The sequence below is a fragment of the Ranitomeya imitator genome, chromosome 1 (assembly GCF_032444005.1).
Source record: "Ranitomeya imitator isolate aRanImi1 chromosome 1, aRanImi1.pri, whole genome shotgun sequence".
Classification (NCBI taxonomy): Eukaryota; Metazoa; Chordata; class Amphibia; order Anura; family Dendrobatidae; genus Ranitomeya; species Ranitomeya imitator.
The window spans coordinates 983,764,443-983,786,895 of NC_091282.1; the positions used below are offsets into that span (position 1 = coordinate 983,764,443).

Consider the following 22,453-nt stretch of genomic DNA (forward strand, 5'->3'; position numbering starts at 1 on the left):
ATGTGACACAATTGCTTCCGTTGTTTTTCTAACTCATTTTTCTTCCTTAGTGTAATATTTATCCACGGAGACCTGCAGTGGGACATTTTTCAGGTGATGATATCACGGTCAACCACTCCAGACCTTATTAAAATTGGAATGAAGTTGCAAGAATTTTTTACTCAGCAGTTTGACACAAGCAAGCGAGCTCTATCCACTTGGGGGCCTGTTCCATACCTCCCACCCAAGGCTGTTGTGACCAACGTGGAAAAGAACTCCCGGGAACAATGTAGGAGCTGCACCTCTCTGTGCTTTGTTACATTAGTAAATGTGTAGAATGTCTGTTATTTGTTTCATGCGTGCACATATTATTATATAGTCACTACCTATGCAATAATTTGCAGATAAGGAAAGAAAGCTTTATGATACATTCAAAAATGTAATGTTTTGGGTATTATAAACCATAGTACCTACTTAACGTTCCAATGCTGTGCATAGATGAATGTACATGACTGCATTGTCACTTTTCTTGCCCAGTTTCCCCCGTTCTTCTTTATCACAACATTAAGTAAAGTGGGAGGTCTTGCATCTGACCACTGATTTAGAACTGTTTGTATAAGAACGCCTTGAATTTCCACCCGGCTCCGGCCTTGTTTCACAGGCGATTTCATATGTTTAGTCTCGCCCAGCCGCTTCTGTAACGTAACAGCAGCTATGCAGTGTTTGAAGCTTCATTCTTCCTCACTTACGGAACTGCTGATGTTACAAAGTTGAGTTCCGCAAATACAAAGTGTGGAACTTCGGTCTTCTGTTCTAGCTCAACTCCTGCTGTCATACAACCGGGCGGCACTAATGAAAATGAGGCTCTTCAGCTCAGGGACACACACACTGTGCTATACACACTGCACATGCTCACACTGTTCAGTTAGAACAGGCAGACTGCACATGCCCAGATTCGCTTTACTATAGACATACAGTAATGTAACTGTGTATGCTCAGCCTAACTAACAAGAGCTATTTTCTCCACTAGAAAAAATGTATAAATAGACATATAACATGGGTTATTTTGGGGGGGTCACGGTAGGCAAACAATTTACTGAAGATTGAAGCCAGGTATATTTCTTCATTGTTTCGGCAGCATGAATCATGACACCTTCCCTTTAACCAAAAAGTTTAATTGTAATGGACTAACCACTTTGGAATTATTTTATTCCATCATTTTGAGGTGTATATGAACATGTGTGTACTTTTTTTTATCTTGACACAATTTTCAGCCATCCTGGTATATTCGATGACTGGGCAATGCTGCAGTGAGAGAGCCCTGTCTGTTGTCCTCCACTAAGCATTGCAGTAAAACGCCCTCAGGGCTGCTTTTTGGTACACCAAGTACACTAATTTTTTTTACAAGTTATATAATTCATTGGGGCAGTTTAGTGAACTTACGCCTGTAAAAAAATGACAGTTTATCATATGTTTGACTTGTCATCAAGCTAATCTAAATGTAGAATTTGCTCTGTTTTTCTGTGCACTCTATGGCCATATACACAACTTTGGTAGCCTTATTTTATCCTATGCCATCTACAGAAGTATATGTGACTGTAGGCAGTGGAGAGCTCAGACAAGCAGGGCTAACCTGAGTTGGATGCTTGTGGCAAACAGATCACTGATGTGAAACTGCATATGATCTGCTGATGCATATGACAGAGGATTATCTTCAGCCATATGCATCAACAGAGCATTTGCTGTTTCACATCACTGCTCTTTCTACTACAGGTATTAAACTCAGCTCAGCCCTGCTTGAGTCTCAGCTCTGCGCTGCCTAGTTATCAACCAAGAGCAGTGGAACTACAGCAGGACCGATCCAATGGCAACTGCCAATGTGTCATCCTTTGGAGGGCAAAAAAGTGCAAAACAGGGCAGATTTAAAAATGAGCCATATTGGATAACTGAATAGATATTTGCGAGCGTTTTTGTGAGACCACATTGTGATTTTAGGAATGACCCTTTAAATATTATCACACCCAAATAGACACAAAGTATACTATTTGTGCAACTTTGTCTTTCAGTGCTGGACGCCGCTCACCATCGTCACTGGCCAGGAGTACTGAAGATAATATCTGGATGCCACATATCCTTGTTTCAGAATCCACTACCAGAAGATACTGTCCAGTTAGGTGGCTCAATGAGCCTACATGGCAATCATATGACATTAGCATGTTTCCACGGGCCTAATTTCCGTTCAAAATCGTGGGCATTGTTTCATTTAGAAGAGCCAAATATTGCCTTTTGGACAGAAGCACAAAAAATTTGGGAAGAAGGTACTTATGTATATATTTACATTACTTGCTCATAAGTAAATGTTCACCATAAGTAGTGATTTTCTTTATTGTGAAGGCTATGTATGCTTATAGGTGGGTGGGTGCAGCCATATATCCATAGTATGGTTGGAAGGGAATATGCAGTCTTATGCTTGCCTTCAGTGATTGTAGTTGCAATAAAAAAGGGTATTATTGCTTTCCTAATTTAAGAGTAAATGCACAAGGCTGGCTCTTTTGTAAGTGCTAAATTAATTTTTTTTTATTAATTTTTATTTTTTAAGGCTCAAGTGATCACTCGACTTACATTGTACAGACCCTCGATTTTCACCTAGGACACAACACAATGGTCACAAAGCCCTGTGGTGCACTGGAGAGCCCTATGGCAACAATCACTAAAATCACACGAAGGCGCCATGAAAATCCACCGCACGGGGTAGCTAGTGTAAAAGAATGGTTTAATTATGTCACCGCCATGAGAAATGAAGGTAGGTTGGGAGATGACCCTGACTTTTTTGCCAGCAAATCTGCTTTCATTTTCATCATGGAAATCCTTTAATGTCACTGCTAACATCACAGCAGAAGTATTATCACACAAATATATGTTGTCGTAATATTCTTTTCACATTGACCTCTACCTCCGAGTGGTTTATTTCCTCGCACTTGCCACAGTCACACATTAGGTCTGATTACTACAACCACTGGCAAAAATTATGGAGTCACCAACCTTAGAGGATGTTCATTCAGTTATTTAATTTTGTGGCGAAAAAAGCAGATCACAGACATGGCACAAAACTAAAGTCATTTAAAATGGCAACTTTCTGGCTTTAAGAAACACTAAAAGAAATCAAGAACAAAAAATGTAGTAGTCAGTAATATTTACTTTTTTTTAACCAAGCAGGGGAAAAATTATGAAATCCCTCAATTCTAAGGAAAAAATTATGGAATCATGAAAAATAAACAATCAAAAAAACACTCCAGAACATCATTAGTATTTTGTTGTACCACCTCTGGCTTTTATAACAGCTTGCAGTCTCTGAGACATGGACTTAATGAGTGTCACACAGGACTCTTCATCAATCTGCCTCCAACTTTCTCTGATTGTTGTTGCCAGATCAGCTTTACAGGTTGGAGCCTTGTCATGGACCATTTTTTCCAACTTCCACCAAAGATTTTCAATTGGACTGAGATCCGGACTATTTGCCGGCCATGACATTGACCTTATGTGGCTTTTTTCAAGGAATGTTTTCACAGTTTTTGCTCTATGGCAGGATGCATTATCATCTTGAAAAATGATTTCATCATCCCCAAACATCTTTTCAGTTGATGGGATAAGAAAAGTGTCCAAAATATCAGCATAAACTTGTGCATTTATTGAAGATGTAATGACAGCCATCTCCCCAATGCCTTTAACTGACGTGAAGCCCCAAATCATCAATGACTGTGGAAATTTGCATGTTCTCTTCAGGCAGTCATCTTTATAAATCTCATTGGAACGGCATCAAACAAAAGTTCCATCATCATCACCTTGCCCAATGCAGATTCGCGATTCATCACTGAATATGACTTTCATCCAGTCATCCACAGTCCACGATTGTTTTTCCTTAGCCCATTGTAACCTTGTTTTTTTCTGTTTAGTTGTTAATGATGGCTTTCGTTTAGCTTTTCTGTTTGTAAATTCCATTTCCTTTAGGCGGTTTCTTACAGGTCGGTCACAGACGCTGACTCCAGTTTCCTCCCATTCGTTCCTCATTTGTTTTGTTGTGCATTTCCTGTTTTGGAGACATATTGCTTTAAGTTTCCGGTCTTGACGCTTTGATGTCTTCCTTGGTCTATCAGTATGTTTGCCTTTAACAACCATCCCATGTTGTTTGTATTTGGTCCAGATTTTAGACACAGCTGACTGTGAACAACCAGCATCTTTTGCAACATTGCGTGATGATTTACTCTCTTTTAAGAGTTTGATAATCCTCTTCTTTGTTTCAATTGACATCTCTCATGTTGGAGCCATGATTCATGTCAGTCCACTTGGTGCAACAGCTCTCCAAGGTGTGATCACTTCTTTTTAGATGCAAACTAACGAGCAGATCTAATTTGATGCAGGTGTTATTTTTGGGTATGAAAATTTACAGGGTGATTCCATAATTTTTTCCTCAGAATTGAGTGATTCCATAATTTTTCCCTATGTTTGGTTAAAAAAAAGTAACCATTACTGACTACCACATTTTTTTGTTCTTGATTTCTTTTAGTCTTTCTTAAAGCCAGAAAGTTGCCATTTGAAATTACTTTAGTTTTGTGCCATGTCTGTGATCTGCTTTTTTCTACAAAAATTAAACCACTGAATGAACATCCTCCAAGGTCGGTGATTCCATAATTTTTGCCAGGGGTTGTAGCTACCAGCCAGCTAACCTGCCTGTATCATTGATGCAAGACTTAGGACGATTTCAGCAGTTTTGTTGCAGTATTTGTAGTAGCAAATTTCCCATTGACATAAATGTTTTTTTTCAGATATCTCTATGTTTGCAGCAAAAACAACTTCATTCATAATAGTAACCGTCTGCCACAAAGTTGCCTGCTATGAAAACCCCCTTAGTGAACACTGTATCACAGAGTAATAAAAAAACAACCAAAAGAGAAATATATCAAACTGGCCCCAATTAGGTGTCAAACCAGCAAGAAAAGTAGACCCCTAAAGAATAACTTTTATTAGATAACCACTGAAACACACAATTGCAAAAAACATTCTCAAATTACATAAAAAGAAAGATATGCCTATACAATGGAATTGTCAGGACCCCAGAATTTTTATTTTTCTTTTCAAAAAGAGGGGTAGAGAACCAACGGACTAGTTACTGTTTATACTCGTGTGTAAGCCGAGATTTTCAGCACAATTTTGGAAGGGGAGCGGCGTAGCAGAGGTAGGAGTCAGCGGCTGTGGCACAGTGACAGCTGCAGCCGCCGGCTAACAGAAGAGATCATAACCACCCTCCGTCGCTGCATCTCCATCCCTACATCTCTGTTATCCAGGCGCCGGCAGCTCTCCTCTCCTGTGCTGAGCGGTCACGTGGTACTGCTCATTAAGGTAATGAATATGGATGCGTCTCCGCTCCCATAGGAGTGGAGCGCGTATTCATTACCTTAATGAGGGGTACCACATGACCGCTCAGCACAGGAGAGGCAAGCCGCTGGGACAACGGAGGTGCAGACGCGAGGAGGGTGAGTATAACGGGAAGGGGGCGGGGAAATGTGAGCCATGCATACAAACATGGCACGGGGGGAGCCGAGCCATGCGGGACGGGGGATCAGAGCCATGTGGACCAGGGAAGCTGAGCAATGCAGTACCAGGGGAGCTGAGCAATGTGGACCGGGGGAGCTGAGCAATGCAGAACCGGGGGAGCCATGCATACAACAGGGGGAGCCACATACCAGGACAGGACGGGGGCAGCCACGCATAGCAGGACATGGATGAGGGGGACAATGCATACCCGGCTTATACTCGCGTAAATAAGCTTACCCAGTTTTCCGTGCAAAAGTAGGTGCCTCGGCTTATACTCAAGTTCTCGCTTATAATACCCTAATTCACACCTACCTGTCCTTGGAGTTGGGCACCCTAAATGTATACAGTATGGGGCCCCCGCTCTGCGATGGATAGCCCTGTAAACCCTGTTACACACTTAATCTACAAATAAAGTGCAGCACGGGTAGTGAACCTAAGTCCTGGAAATATGTCAAAGAGAAAAAATATGTATATTGGGTTCAGTAATACCCCTGATAAATACCAGATGGGCAAATCAATAAGTAACAAAATCCCAGATTAGAGAAGTCTAATACTTGAGCATTGAACAGTGAACCATGCTCACTCCCAGGAATAGCACATCAAATCAACAGGAGAATGATGCCCCTATGAAAAGTAATCCAGGTGGATTACGTGGTTATTGAATAAATAATCCAGTCCAAGGACTAAGTGTAGGAAAAAAGAACCATACTTACCTCGTGCAGACTCTTAAACATCCACATATGTATAAACCCATGTCCTGATGCGTTTCTCCTCCTGGGATTTTGTTACTTGTCTTGTTTCAGATGAAAAGTCGGCAGTCCTTGTGATTGCAGACTGACACATTATGACAATATGCAATGATTCCCCTGTATGTCCATGTGAGTGGATGGTTACGTGACCACATGGATGTGATTTGTGTTCATGCAGTCACAAGCAGACTAGTCTCACCCGTATTCTTTGTGCAGGAGTCTAGTTGGCAGGTGGCCACTAGTATGCAAATCACATACATGCAGTCACATGACCGCCCACTGGCTCACGTAATAATGGCAGTCTGCGCATTGCACTTTGTCACGATTCTCCAGTCTCCAGTCATATCTAGTCAATAGACAACCCTTTTAACCACTTAATTGCAGGATTGTTACCTATTTTCTTCACCATGGTGATTTTCATAAACTTTTTAAAATAGTATTTAATCTTTTTTTGTTCTAATAAGGGATATAACAATGTGATCTGTTGATCGCTTCTACACTTCGGCATAGTCCAACTCCACCATCATTTTGTTATTGATATCCCATAATTAGCACGGGCCATCAATATCAAAGTCCTAATAATAAACATCAGCCATACTACTCACATATAACGTTAATAACTGCAGAAATAAACACCAGATGATCCCTCAGTTTTTTTTAAAACATTCTATGGTCCTATAAACTACTGTGGAACTGTGTGAACAACATAAAAATCCCTCCCCCACATGTCTGATATTTTTTTCTACTGAGTGTTATTGAAAATACATGCAATCTGTCCTAAGAACCTGAAGCATACTTGTTTAATACAGCAAGACCGTGATCCATAATGGAAAATCAAGTCTACTGAAAGCATAAATGTCTTTCATGAGGAATTTTTTTAAAAAGAACTGTCTGGTGTAAACAGGTTATCACCTATCCATTGAACAGGTGATAACTTATTGATTCAATGGGGATCTGAGCAATGGGACCCGCATCAATCAACAGAACGAGAATTTTTTTTTTTCCATTAATATGAAGCGGAATTGTGCATACTCAACCACTGCTCCATTCATTCCCTATGGGGCTGTGGAGTGCTGTGTTCATCTTTTTTTAGCAGCCCCATTGAGAATGAATGGAGCTGTAGTTGGTTGTCTGACCTACCGCATCATTTTGTAGCAGGGATAAAAATTTGCTGATATGACAATCAGTGCTGGTCTCAATGATGGGACACCCACCAATCAGCAAGTTATCGCCTATGCTGCGGATACATGTTCACGTGTTTTAACTGGACTACCCCAAGTTTCTAAACAGGCAGTAAATTTCACATTTGTATTTGATCTTACTACATAAACATAATAAAATTATATATATATATATATATATATATATATATATATATATATATATATATATATATATACAGTGGGGCAAAAAAGTATTTAGTCAGTCAGCAATAGTGCAAGTTCCACCACTTAAAAAGATGAGAGGCGTCTGTAATTTACATCATAGGTAGACCTCAACTATGGGAAACAAACTGAGAAAAAAAATCCAGAAAATCACATTGTCTGTTTTTTTAACATTTTATTTGCATATTATGGTGGAAAATAAGTATTTGGTCAGAAACAAAATTTCATCTCAATACTTTGTAATATATCCTTTGTTGGCAATGACAGAGGTCAAACGTTTTCTGTAAGTCTTCACAAGGTTGCCACACACTGTTGTTGGTATGTTGGCCCATTCCTCCATGCAGATCTCCTCTAGAGCAGTGATGTTTTTGGCTTTTCGCTTGGCAACACGGACTTTCAACTCCCTCCAAAGGTTTTCTATAGGGTTGAGATCTGGAGACTGGCTAGGCCACTCCAGGACCTTGAAATGCTTCTTACGAAGCCACTCCTTCATTGCCCTGGCGGTGTGCTTTGGATCATTGTCATGTTGAAAGCCCAGCCACGTTTCATCTTCAATGCCCTTGCTGATGGAAGGAGGTTTGCACTCAAAATCTCACGATACATGGCCCCATTCATTCTTTCATGTACCCGGATCAGTCGTCCTGGCCCCTTTGCAGAGAAACAGCCCCAAAGCATGATGTTTCCACCACCATGCTTTACAGTAGGTATGGTGTTTGATGGATGCAACTCAGTATTCTTTTTCCTCCAAACACGACAAGTTGTGTTTCTACCAAACAGTTCCAGTTTGGTTTCATCAGACCATAGGATATTCTCCCAAAACTCCTCTGGATCATCCAAATGCTCTCTAGCAAACTTCAGACGGGCCCGGACATGTACTGGCTTAAGCAGTGGGACACGTCTGGCACTGCAGGATCTGAGTCCATGGTGGCGTAGTGTGTTACTTATGGTAGGCCTTGTTACATTGGTCCCAGCTCTCTGCAGTTCATTCACTAGGTCCCCCCGCGTGGTTCTGGGATTTTTGCTCACCGTTCTTGTGATCATTCTGACCCCACGGGGTGGGATTTTGCGTGGAGCCTCAGATCGAGGGAGATTATCAGTGGTCTTGTATGTCTTCCATTTTCTAATTATTGCTCCCACTGTTGATTTCTTCACTCCAAGCTGGTTGGCTATTGCAGATTCAGTCTTCCCAGCCTGGTGCAGGGCTACAATTTTGTTTCTGGTGTCCTTTGACAGCTCTTTGGTCTTCACCATAGTGGAGTTTGGAGTCAGACTGTTTGAGGGTGTGCACAGGTGTCTTTTTATACTGATAACAAGTTTAAACAGGTGCCATTACTACAGGTAATGAGTGGAGGAAAGAGGAGACTCTTAAAGAAGAAGTTACTGGTCTGTGAGAGCCAGAAATCTTGATTGTTTGTTTCTGACCAAATACTTATTTTCCACCATAATGTGCAAATAAAATGTTAAAAAAACAGACAATGTGATTTTCTGGATTTTTTTTTCTCAGTTTGTCTCCCATAGTTGAGGTCTACCTATGATGTAAATTACAGACGCCTCTCATCTTTTTAAGTGGTGGAACTTGCACTATTGCTGACTGACTAAATACTTTTTTGCCCCACTGTATATATATATATATATAATTACTATATAAATAAAATTATTATTAATAAAAAGATCAAACGGAACTAATTTATAGCAAAGCATATATTTATTTTGTTATAGAGCTGAACTTGCTTCGAAATGTCGATGCAAACAATTCAGAAAGCAGCACTGCAGTGAAAAATGCAAGTTTGTTGAGCGGATTTCGTGGAGGATCCAGTTACAACCATGAGACCGAGACCATCTTTGCTCTACCTAGGATGCAGCTGGACTTTAAATCAATCCATGTACAGGAGCCACAAGAGCCCACACTGCAAGGTATTACCAATCATAATGCATAACACCTATACTGTCTGCACAGCTAACATCAGTGGTATTGAGGAAAAGGTATGGGTCCAGCAATTTAGAAGGCTGATGATACCAAAGAGTGATGTTTCTGTCTCTACAGACCATACTTATCATACAGACCATACTGTCTTACACTAGTCAATTTTAGCTTAACTTAGTTTATTTTGTATGGTTTTCCATTTGTGAAAAGAAACACACAAAGATTTTAAGATATTCTATTTGAGTACTCTATATCTGTTCTGCAATATCCTTAATACTGTTACCACCATGTACTAAATATGTTTCCATTCGTTCCTAGTAATGATTTACTAAACATCAACACTTGTTAATTTGCTGTCTCCATAATGTATCTGATTCTTTATATCTGTGCAATAAACTTTTTTTTACTAAAGATTGTGGTATGAAAAAAGCCAAAAATGTTTAATAATACATGTAATATAAAAACCTCATTTAAATAATGGGTCATTAACCAATGATAGCTTATCTTTAATCCTGATAGAGCTGCTGCTTATGAATATATTTTGATCAGGAAAAATAAGCAAAATGGTTGAGGCCAACCACAATATTTATGAAAGCCAAGGGTGCCCAAAAATATTAATGTAAATAGCAAAATATGGGGACCTAAAACATAACATTTATTATACTAGTTAAAAATGACATAACCCGACACACATAGACAAACATGTAAAATACCAACAGTTGGTCAAACAGTTATCCAAGAAAAATCACAAAGACAAAACGGTACTTAAAGCAGAAAAAAATCAAAGTTAACAACTGCTTTTCCTGCTAGCATGTCCCTACCCAGGACTCCCGAAACACAGCTGAAGGAGGGTATATACAATAATGCTGCTCTTTGTACCTATGTGCTTTTGCTCAGAAGTATGACCTCAAAACAATATCATCAACTGCATCTGCAAAAGTCACAAACAGTGCACCACATAGTATGGAACAATCTCACCCGTTCCTGAAGAAGCCATACACAGGGTGCACGCCACCACTCGGTCATTTAGGAGGTTCAGAAAATTCAGTATCACACTCCATAGACCATCTCTTGCTCAGGACCACCTCCCTACGCGTTTCATTCCGGGAAAAGGAACTCATCAGGGGATATGAAGGTCAGGTAGCGGTCATGTATGATGGAATACCCAGCCATCAATACTTTCTCTCCTGGGTGGAAACTACATGTCCTCTCATTAATTACCTGCTGAGCTATCACCAATCAGCAAACAGCATCCGGCGCTCAGCAGGTGTGGATTAATTAATTACCCTTAACGCATGAGGCCCGAGGTTCACCGCCCGCATGTGACACGTGCATACTCAATGTCCACATGTTTCTGGCACTCACCTCTAAGCTGCATGTGTGTTCATTGATGGCGTTTCAGTGGGGAATACCGCATGGCACCCTGTGGAACGCACGCTCCAGGCATGCCGGCGCCGGGTCTGATGACTTCCGGTTACATCACATCCGGTTACTTCACCGCTGAGCGGCTCCCCACATGAACGAGAGCTACACTTCACAGAGTCCACTGCGCATGCGTGAGCGGTGCGACATGGAAGCCCATACATATCGCAGGCATCCATGCTCTGTCACTCACACACACCGCACGAGCCACTGCGCATGCACTAGCGGCGTGAAAAAAGCACCGCAGATATAACTAGATGGGTATTTCCTGAAGGAACTACAGATAGTGCTTTGGAATGGTGCCCGGGCTGCCCCTGCAAGACTTTCACACTTGGGTGCCCCTCAGGTGCTGATTTGGTGGGCGGGGCCACTCTGGGTCCGATTTGGTGGGCGGGGCCACTCTGGGTCCGATTTGGTGGGCGGGGTCACTCTGGGTCTGATTTGGTGGGCGGGGTCACTCTGGGTCTGATTTGGTGGGCGGGGTCACTCTGGATCCGATTTGGTGGGCTGGGTTACTCTGGGTCACATTTGGTGGGCGGGGTCACTCTGGGTCACATTTGGTGGGCGGGGTCACTCTGGGTCACATTTGGTGGGCGGGGTCACTCTGGGTCACATTTGGTGGGCGGGGACACTCTGGGTCACATTTGGTGGGCGGGGTCACTCTGGGTCCGATTTGGTGGGCGGGGTCACTCTGGGTCCGATTTGGTGGGCGGGGTCACTCTGGGTCACATTTGGTGGGCGGGGTCACTCTGGGTCACATTTGGTGGGCGGGGTCACTCTGGGTCACATTTGGTGGGCGAGATCACTCTGGGTCACATTTGGTGGGCGGGGTCACTCTGGGTCACATTTGGTGGGCGGGGTCACTCTGGGTCCGATTTGGTGGGCGGGGTCACATTTGGTGGGCGGGGTCACATTTTGTGGGCGGGGTCACTCTGGGTCACATTTGGTGGGCGGGGTCACTCTGGGTCACATTTTGTGGGCGGGGTCACTCTGGGTCACATTTGGTGGGCGGGGTCACATTTGGTGGGCGGGGTCACTCTGGGTCACATTTGGTGGGCGGGGTCACTCTGGGTCACATTTGGTGGGCGGGGTCACTCTGGGTCACATTTGGTGGGCGGGGTCACTCTGGGTCACATTTGGTGGGCGGGGTCACTCTGGGTCACATTTGGTGGGCGGGGTCACTCTGGGTCACATTTGGTGGGCGGGGTCACTCTGGGTCACATTTGGTGGGCGGGGTCACTCTGAGTCACATTTGGTGGGCGGGGTCACTCTGGGTCACATTTGGTGGGCGGGGTCACTCTGGGTCCGATTTGGTGGGCGGGGTCACTCTGGGTCACATTTGGTGGGCGGGGTCACTCTGGGTCCGATTTGGTGGGCGGGGCACCTCTGGGTCTGATTTGGTGGGCGGGGCCACTCGCAGTCCGATTTAGTGGGCGGGGCCACTCGGGGTCACATTTGGTGGGCGGGGTCACATTTGGTGGGCGGGGTCACATTTGGTGGGCGGGGTCACATTTGGTGGGCGGGGTCACTCTGGGTCACATTTGGTGGGCGGGGTCACTCTGGGTCACATTTGGTGGGCGGGGTCATTTTGGGTCACCTTTGGTGGGCGGGGTCACTCTGGGTCACCTTTGGTGGGCGGGGTCACTCTGGGTCACATTTGGTGGGCGGGGTCACTCTGGGTCACATTTGGTGGGCGGGGTCACTCTGGGTCACATTTGGTGGGCGGGGTCACTCTGGGTCACATTTGGTGAGCGGGGTCACTCTGGGTCACATTTGGTGGGCGGGGTCACTCTGGGTCACATTTGGTGGGCGGGGTCACTCTGGGTCACATTTGGTGGGCGGGGTCACTCTGGGTCACATTTTGTGGGCGGGGTCACTCTGGGTCACATTTTGTGGGCGGGGTCACTCTGGGTCACATTTGGTGGGCGGGGTCACTCTGGGTCACATTTGGTGGGCGGGGTCACTCTGGGTCACATTTGGTGGGCGGGGTCACTCTGGGTCACATTTGGTGGGCGGGGTCACTCTGGGTCACATTTGGTGAGCGGGGTCACTCTGGGTCACATTTGGTGGGCGGGGTCACTCTGGGTCACATTTGGTGGGCGGGGTCACTCTGGGTCACATTTGGTGGGCGGGGTCACTCTGGGTCACATTTGGTGGGCGGGGTCACTCTGGGTCACATTTGGTGGGCGGGGGTCACTCTGGGTCACATTTGGTGGGCGGGGTCACTCTAGGTCACATTTGGTGGGCGGGGTCACTCTGGGTCACATTTGGTGGGCGGGGTCACTCTGGGTCACATTTGGTGGGCGGGGTCACTCTGGGTCACATTTGGTGGGCGGGGTCACTCTGGGTCACATTTGGTGGGCGGGGTCACTCTGGGTCACATTTGGTGGGCGGGGTCACTCTGGGTCACATTTGGTGGGCGGGGTCACTCTGGGTCACATTTGGTGGGCGGGGCCACTCTAGGTCCGATTTGGTGGGCGGGGTCACTCTGGGTCACATTTGGTGGGCGGGTTCACTCTGGGTCACATTTGGTGGGCGGGGTCACTCTAGGTCCGATTTGGTGGGCGGGGTCACTCTGGGTCACATTTGGTGGGCGGGTTCACTCTGGGTCACATTTGGTGGGCGGGGTCACTCTGGGTCACATTTGGTGGGCGGGGTCACATTTGGTGGGCGGGGTCACTCTGGGTCACATTTGGTGGGCGGGGTCACTCTGGGTCACATTTGGTGGGCGGGGTCACTCTGGGTCACATTTGGTGGGCGGGGTCACTCTGTGTCACATTTGGTGGGCGGGGTCACTCTGGGTCACATTTGGTGGGCGGGGTCACTCTGGGTCACATTTGGTGGGCGGGGTCACTCTGGGTCACATTTGGTGGGCGGGGTCACTCTGGGTCACATTTGGTGGGCGGGGTCACTCTGGGTCACATTTGGTGGGCGGGGTCACTCTGGGTCACATTTGGTGGGCGAGATCACTCTGGGTCACATTTGGTGGGCGGGGTCACTCTGGGTCACATTTGGTGGGCGGGGTCACTCTGGGTCACATTTGGTGGGCGGGGTCACATTTGGTGGGCGAGGTCACATTTGGTGGGCGGGGTCACTCTGGGTCACATTTGGTGGGCGGGGTCACTCTGGGTCACATTTGGTGGGCGGGGTCACTCTGGGTCACATTTGGTGGGCGGGGTCACTCTGGGTCACATTTGGTGGGCGGGGTCACTCTGGGTCACATTTGGTGGGCGGGGTCACTCTGGGTCACATTTGGTGGGCGGGGTCACTCTGGGTCACATTTGGTGGGCGGGGTCACTCTGGGTCACATTTGGTGGGCGGGGTCACTCTGGGTCACATTTGGTGGGCGGGGTCACTCTGGGTCACATTTGGTGGGCGGGGTCACTCTGAGTCACATTTGGTGGGCGGAGTCACTCTGGGTCCGATTTGGTGGGCGGGGTCACTCTGGGTCACATTTGGTGGGCGGGGTCACTCTGGGTCACATTTGGTGGGCGGGGTCACATTTGGTGGGCGGGGTCACTTTGGGTCACATTTGGTGGGCGGGGTCACTCTGGGTCACATTTGGTGGGCGGGGTCACTCTGGGTCACATTTGGTGGGCGGGGTCACTCTGGGTCACATTTGGTGGGCGGGGTCACTCTGGGTCACATTTGGTTGGCGGGGTCACTCTGGGTCACATTTGGTGGGCGGGGTCACTCTGGGTCACATTTGGTGGGCGGGGTCACTCTGGGTCACATTTGGTGGGCGGGGCCACTCTAGGTCCGATTTGGTGGGCGGGGTCACTCTGGGTCACATTTGGTGGGCGGGGTCACTCTGGGTTACATTTGGTGGGCGGGTTCACTCTGGGTCACATTTGGTGGGCGGGGTCACTCTGGGTCACATTTGGTGGGCGGGGTCACATTTGGTGGGCGGGGTCACTCTGGGTCACATTTGGTGGGCGGGGTCACTCTGGGTCACATTTGGTGGGCGGGGTCACTCTGGGTCACATTTGGTGGGCGGGGTCACTCTGGGTCACATTTGGTGGGCGGGGTCACTCTGGGTCACATTTGGTGGGCGGGGTCACTCTGGGTCACATTTGGTGGGCGGGGTCACTCTGGGTCACATTTGGTGGGCGGGGTCACTCTGGGTCACATTTGGTGGGCGGGGTCACTCTGGGTCACATTTGGTGGGCGGGGTCACTCTGGGTCACATTTGGTGGGCGGGGTCACTCTAGGTCACATTTGGTGGGCGAGATCACTCTGGGTCACATTTGGTGGGCGGGGTCACTCTGGGTCACATTTGGTGGGCGGGGTCACATTTGGTGGGCGGGGTCACATTTGGTGGGCGGGGTCACATTTGGTGGGCGGGGTCACTCTGGGTCACATTTGGTGGGCGGGGTTACTCTGGGTCACATTTGGTGGGCGGGGTCACTCTGGGTCACATTTGGTGGGCGGGGTCACTCTGGGTCACATTTGGTGGGCGGGGTCACTCTGGGTCACATTTGGTGGGCGGGGTCACTCTGGGTCACATTTGGTGGGCGGGGTCACTCTGGGTCACATTTGGTGGGCGGGGTCACTCTGGGTCACATTTGGTGGGCGGGGTCACTCTGGGTCACATTTGGTGGGCGGGGTCACTCTGGGTCACATTTGGTGGGCGGGGTCACTCTGGGTCACATTTGGTGGGCGGGGTCACTCTGGGTCACATTTGGTGGGCGGGTTCACTCTGGGTCACATTTGGTGGGCGGGGTCACTCTGGGTCACATTTGGTGGGCGGGGTCACATTTGGTGGGCGGGGTCACTCTGGGTCACATTTGGTGGGCGGGGTCACTCTGGGTCACATTTGGTGGGCGGGGTCACTCTGGGTCACATTTGGTGGGCGGGGTCACTCTGGGTCACATTTGGTGGGCGGGGTCACATTTGGTGGGCGGGGTCACTTTGGGTCACATTTGGTGGGCGGGGTCACTCTGGGTCACATTTGGTGGGCGGGGTCACTCTGGGTCACATTTGGTGGGCGGGGTCACTCTGGGTCACATTTGGTGGGCGGGGTCACTCTGGGTCACATTTGGTGGGCGAGATCACTCTGGGTCACATTTGGTGGGCGGGGTCACTCTGGGTCACATTTGGTGGGCGGGGTCACTCTGGGTCACATTTGGTGGGCGGGGTCACATTTGGTGGGCGGGGTCACATTTGGTGGGCGGGGTCACTCTGGGTCACATTTGGTGGGCGGGGTCACTCTGGGTCACATTTGGTGGGCGGGGTCACTCTGGGTCACATTTGGTGGGCGGGGTCACTCTGGGTCACATTTGGTGGGCGGGGTCACTCTGGGTCACATTTGGTGGGCGGGGTCACTCTGGGTCACATTTGGTGGGCGGGGTCACTCTGGGTCACATTTGGTGGGCGGGGTCACTCTGGGTCACATTTGGTGGGCGGGGTCACTCTGGGTCACATTTGGTGGGCGGGGTCACTCTGGGTCACATTTGGTGGGCGGGGTCACTCTGAGTCACATTTGGTGGGCGGAGTCACTCTGGGTCCGATTTGGTGGGCGGGGTCACTCTGGGTCACATTTGGTGGGCGGGGTCACTCTGGGTCACATTTGGTGGGCGGGGTCACATTTGGTGGGCGGGGTCACTTTGGGTCACATTTGGTGGGCGGGGTCACTCTGGGTCACATTTGGTGGGCGGGGTCACTCTGGGTCACATTTGGTGGGCGGGGTCACTCTGGGTCACATTTGGTGGGCGGGGTCACTCTGGGTCACATTTGGTTGGCGGGGTCACTCTGGGTCACATTTGGTGGGCGGGGTCACTCTGGGTCACATTTGGTGGGCGGGGTCACTCTGGGTCACATTTGGTGGGCGGGGCCACTCTAGGTCCGATTTGGTGGGCGGGGTCACTCTGGGTCACATTTGGTGGGCGGGGTCACTCTGGGTTACATTTGGTGGGCGGGTTCACTCTGGGTCACATTTGGTGGGCGGGGTCACTCTGGGTCACATTTGGTGGGCGGGGTCACATTTGGTGGGCGGGGTCACTCTGGGTCACATTTGGTGGGCGGGGTCACTCTGGGTCACATTTGGTGGGCGGGGTCACTCTGGGTCACATTTGGTGGGCGGGGTCACTCTGGGTCACATTTGGTGGGCGGGGTCACTCTGGGTCACATTTGGTGGGCGGGGTCACTCTGGGTCACATTTGGTGGGCGGGGTCACTCTGGGTCACATTTGGTGGGCGGGGTCACTCTGGGTCACATTTGGTGGGCGGGGTCACTCTGGGTCACATTTGGTGGGCGGGGTCACTCTGGGTCACATTTGGTGGGCGGGGTCACTCTAGGTCACATTTGGTGGGCGAGATCACTCTGGGTCACATTTGGTGGGCGGGGTCACTCTGGGTCACATTTGGTGGGCGGGGTCACATTTGGTGGGCGGGGTCACATTTGGTGGGCGGGGTCACATTTGGTGGGCGGGGTCACTCTGGGTCACATTTGGTGGGCGGGGTTACTCTGGGTCACATTTGGTGGGCGGGGTCACTCTGGGTCACATTTGGTGGGCGGGGTCACTCTGGGTCACATTTGGTGGGCGGGGTCACTCTGGGTCACATTTGGTGGGCGGGGTCACTCTGGGTCACATTTGGTGGGCGGGGTCACTCTGGGTCACATTTGGTGGGCGGGGTCACTCTGGGTCACATTTGGTGGGCGGGGTCACTCTGGGTCACATTTGGTGGGCGGGGTCACTCTGGGTCACATTTGGTGGGCGGGGTCACTCTGGGTCACATTTGGTGGGCGGGGTCACTCTGGGTCACATTTGGTGGGCGGGGTCACTCTGGGTCACATTTGGTGGGCGGGGTCACTCTGGGTCACATTTGGTGGGCGGGGTCACTCTGGGTCACATTTGGTGGGCGGGGTCACTCTGGGTCACATTTGGTGGGCGGGGTCACTCTGGGTCCGATTTGGCGGGCGGGGTCACTCTGGGTCCGATTTGGCGGGCGGGGCCACTCGGGGTCCGATTTGGTGGGCGGGGCCACTTGGGTCCGATTTGGTGGGCTGCGCACCTCAGGTGCCAATTTGGTGCGCGGGTCACTTTAAGAGCTGATATTATCTGGCAAAACTGTGTCCTGGTGGGGTCATGTAGAGTTCGTAGGCGTTGGCATAGTAACTGGGTCTGACTGCACATCGCAATGAGCTAATCAGCCAGGTGGCAGTTGGCAGTTATTTTGAAATTGCCTCAGAAATCAGCCATTATCCCTTATTGTTGGAACAATTTCCCATTGAAATGCATTGAGACGAAATTTTCAAACGCCAATTGCGCCAAAACTACAAATCCGATCGACACGAAAAATACTTAGCACACCTGCCAGGAACGCTGGCTTCGAAATGACACCTCACTGGAGTCTGTGCGTGCAGCGGTTCGGGCCGCATTAATTGCGGACTGAATAATAATAAGAATAAGTTGACTACGGTGGAATAACAATATAGTGCTTTGTCCCAAAGCACTATAATTAGAACCCCTCCTATCTAAGGGGCCAATGCATATACTCATGTAGTGTGACGACGAAACCACACCGCATATATGGATAGGATATTACCTCACCGCATACAGTGCTGTACGAAAACGGGACCGCAATGCTTGTGTCCCCCCTCCTGTAACTCTCTGTGCGCTCGCCATCCCTAATGAATGAAAACGACTCATTCTGTCGCAATAATAAAATGGTGTCCAACCTATTATATTTTAAACAAAAAGGGCATTCCAATATAACACTTAATCCACTAGAATTATCTGCATCAATACAAAGTTGATACAGTCATTGTGGGACATTAACACGGTTATGTCCAAGAATTTTGGCATCACGGGCCCTTCAAAGAATGGGCCACAGTGCCCAAAAAAAGCGATTGATATATTCAAGCGCTGTTGAAAAGCATTTCGGCTGGTTCCAAACTACAGTCTGAGACTCTGAGCAGTGTGCAGTCTGAGGCTATGAGCAATGTGCAGTCTGAGGCTCTGAGCAATGTGCAGTCTGAGGGTCTGAGAAACGTGCAGTCTGAGGCTCTGAGCAACGTGCAGTCTGAGGCTTTGACCCGTGCGCAGTCTGAGGCTATGAGCAATGTGCAGTCTGAGGCTCTGAGCAATGTGCAGTCTGAGGGTCTGAGAAACGTGCAGTCTGAGGCTCTGAGCAACATGCACTCTGAGGCTTTGACCCGCGCGCAGTCTGAGGCTTTGAACAGTGTGCAGTCTGAGGCTCTGAGCAGTGTGCAGTCTGAGGCTCTGAGCAGTGTGCAGTTCTGAGGCTCTGAGCAGTGTGCAGTCTGAGGGTCTGAGTAGTGTGCAGTTCTGAGGCTTTGACCCGCGTGCAGTCTGAGGGTCTGAGTCGCGTGCAGTCTGAGGGTCTGAGCAACATGCACTCTGAGGCTTTGACCCGCGTGCAGTCTGAGGCTTTGAACAGTGTGCAGTCTGAGGCTCTGAGCAATGTGCAGTCTGAGGCTCTGAGCAATGTGCAGTCTGAGGCTCTGAGCAATGTGCAGTGTGAGGCTCTGAGCAGTGTGCAGTCTGAGGCTCTGAGCAGTGTGCGGTCTGAGGCTCTGAGCAATATGCAGTCTGAGGCTCTGAGCAATGTGCAGTCTGAGGCTCTGAGCAGTGTGCAGTCTGAGGCTCTGAGCAGTGTGCAGTCTGTGGCTCTGAGCAGTGTGCAGTCTGAGGCTCTGAGCAATGTGCAGTCTGAGGCTCTGAGCAATGTGCAGTCTGAGGCTCTGAGCAATGTGCAGTCTGTGGCTCTGAGCAGTGTGCAGTCTGAGGCTCTGAGCAATGTGCAGTCTGAGGCTCTGAGCAATGTGCAGTCTGAGGCTCTGAGCAGTGTGCAGTCTGTGGCTCTGAGCAATGTGCAGTCTGAGGCTCTGAGCAGTGTGCAGTCTGTGGCTCTGAGCAGTGTGCAGTCTGAGGCTCTGAGCAATGTGCAGTCTGAGGCTCTGAGCAATGTGCAGTCTGAGGCTCTGAGCAGTGTGCAGTCTGTGGCTCTGAGCAGTGTGCAGTCTGAGGCTCTGAGCAATGTGCAGTCTGAGGCTCTGAGCAATGTGCAGTCTGAGGCTCTGAGCAATGTGCGGTCTGAGGCTCTGAGCAATATGCAGTCTGAGGCTCTGAGCAATGTGCAGTCTGAGGCTCTGAGCAATATGCAGTCTGAGGCTCTGAGCAATGTGCAGTCTGAGGCTCTGAGCAATGTGCGGTCTGAGGCTCTGAGCAATGTGCAGTCTGAGGCTCTGAACAGTGTGCACTCTGAGGCTTTGACCCGCATGCAGTCTGAGGCTCTGAGCAGTGTGCAGTCTGAGGCTCTGAGCAGTGTGCAGTCTGAGGCTTTGACCCGCATGCAGTCTGAGGCTTTGACCCGCGTGCAGTGTGAGGCTCTGAACAGTGTGCACTCTGAGGCTCTGAGCAGTGTGCAGTCTGAGGCTCTGAGCAATGTGCAGTCTGAGGCTCTGAGCAATGTGCAGTCTGAGGCTCTGAGCAATGTGCAGTCTGAGGCTCTGAGCAATGTGCGGTCTGAGGCTCTGAACAGTGTGCACTCTGAGGCTTTGACCCGCGTGCAGTCTGAGGCTCTGAACAGTGTGCAGTCTGAGGCTCTGAGCAGTGTGCAGTCTGAGGCTCTGAGCAATGTGCAGTCTGAGGCTCTGAGCAATGTGCAGTCTGAGGCTCTGAGCAATGTGCGGTCTGAGGCTCTGAACAGTGTGCACTCTGAGGCTTTGACCCGCGTGCAGTGTGAGGCTCTGAACAGTGTGCACTCTGAGGCTTTGACCCGCGTGCAGTGTGAGGCTCTGAACAGTGTGCACTCTGAGGCTTTGACCCGCGTGCAGTCTGAGGCTCTGAGCAATGTGCAGTCTGAGGCTCTGAGCAGTGTGCAGTCTGAGGCTCTGAGCAATGTGCAGTCTGAGGCTCTGAGCAGTGTGCAGTCTGAGGCTCTGAGCAATGTGCAGTCTGAGGCTCTGAGCAGTGTGCACTCTGAGGCTCTGAGCAGTGTGCAGTCTGTGGCTCTGAGCAGTGTGCAGTCTGAGGCTCTGAACAGTGTGCAGTCTGAGGCTCTGAGCAGTGTGCAGTCTGAGGCTCTGAGCAATGTGCAGTCTGAGGCTCTGAGCAGTGTGCAGTCTGAGGCTCTGAACAGTGTGCAGTCTGAGGCTCTGAGCAGTGTGCAGTCTGAGGCTCTGAGCAATGTGCAGTCTGAGGCTCTGAGCAGTGTGCACTCTGAGGCTCTGAGCAGTGTGCAGTCTGTGGCTCTGAGCAGTGTGCAGTCTGAGGCTCTGAGCAGTGTGCAGTCTGTGGCTCTGAGCAGTGTGCAGTCTGAGGCTCTGAGCAGTGTGCGGTCTGAGGCTCTGAGCAGTGTGCGGTCTGAGGCTCTGAGCAGTGTGCAGTCTGAGGCTCTGAGCAGTGTGCGGTCTGAGGCTCTGAGCAGTGTGCAGTCTGAGGCTCTGAGCAGTGTGCGGTCTGAGGCTCTGAGCAGTGTGCAGTCTGAGGCTCTGAGTAGTGTGCAGTCTGAGGCTCTGAGCAGTGTGCAGTCTGTGGCTCTGAGTAGTGTGCAGTCTGAGGCTCTGAGTAGTGTGCGGTCTGAGGCTCTGAGCAGTGTGCAGTCTGAGGCTCTGAGCAGTGTGCAGTCTGAGGCTCTGAGCAATGTGCAGTCTGAGGCTCTGAGCAGTGTGCAGTCTGTGGCTCTGAGTAGTGTGCAGTGTGAGGCTCTGAGCAGTGTGCAGTCTGAGGCTCTGAGCAGTGTGCAGTCTGAGGCTCTGAGCAATGTGCAGTCTGAGGCTCTGAGCAGTGTGCAGTCTGAGGCTCTGAGCAGTGTGCAGTCTGAGGCTCTGAGCAGTGTGCGGTCTGAGGCTCTGAGCAGTGTGCAGTCTGAGGCTCTGAGCAGTGTGCAGTCTGAGGCTCTGAGCAGTGTGCAGTCTGAGGCTCTGAGCAGTGTGCGGTCTGAGGCTCTGAGCAGTGTGCAGTCTGAGGCTCTGAGTAGTGTGCAGTCTGAGGCTCTGAGCAGTGTGCAGTCTGTGGCTCTGAGTAGTGTGCAGTCTGAGGCTCTGAGTAGTGTGCGGTCTGAGGCTCTGAGCAGTGTGCAGTCTGAGGCTCTGAGCAGTGTGCAGTCTGAGGCTCTGAGCAGTGTGCAGTCTGAGGCTCTGAGCAATGTGCAGTCTGAGGCTCTGAGCAGTGTGCAGTCTGTGGCTCTGAGTAGTGTGCAGTGTGAGGCTCTGAGCAGTGTGCAGTCTGAGGCTCTGAGCAGTGTGCAGTCTGAGGCTCTGAGCAATGTGCAGTCTGAGGCTCTGAGCAGTGTGCAGTCTGAGGCTCTGAGCAGTGTGCAGTCTGAGGCTCTGAGCAGTGTGCGGTCTGAGGCTCTGAGCAGTGTGCGGTCTGAGGCTCTGAGCAGTGTGCGGTCTGAGGCTCTGAGCAGTGTGCAGTCTGAGGCTCTGAGTAG

General features: G+C 49.7%; 1 protein-coding gene across 15 annotated transcripts in view; it reads left to right on the top strand.

The window, feature by feature from the left end:
* Window positions 1-22,453, top strand: part of BLTP1 (bridge-like lipid transfer protein family member 1) — a 381,731-nt gene that overhangs the window by 354,064 nt on the left and 5,214 nt on the right. For all 15 annotated transcript variants that reach the window (XM_069743891.1, XM_069743894.1, XM_069743897.1 and 12 more), the window contains 4 exons: window positions 51-268; window positions 2,046-2,297; window positions 2,579-2,782; window positions 9,425-9,619. In XM_069743891.1, coding sequence (XP_069599992.1) covers window positions 51-268; window positions 2,046-2,297; window positions 2,579-2,782; window positions 9,425-9,619 — 869 coding nt within the window. The remainder of the gene's footprint in view (window positions 1-50; window positions 269-2,045; window positions 2,298-2,578; window positions 2,783-9,424; window positions 9,620-22,453) is intronic.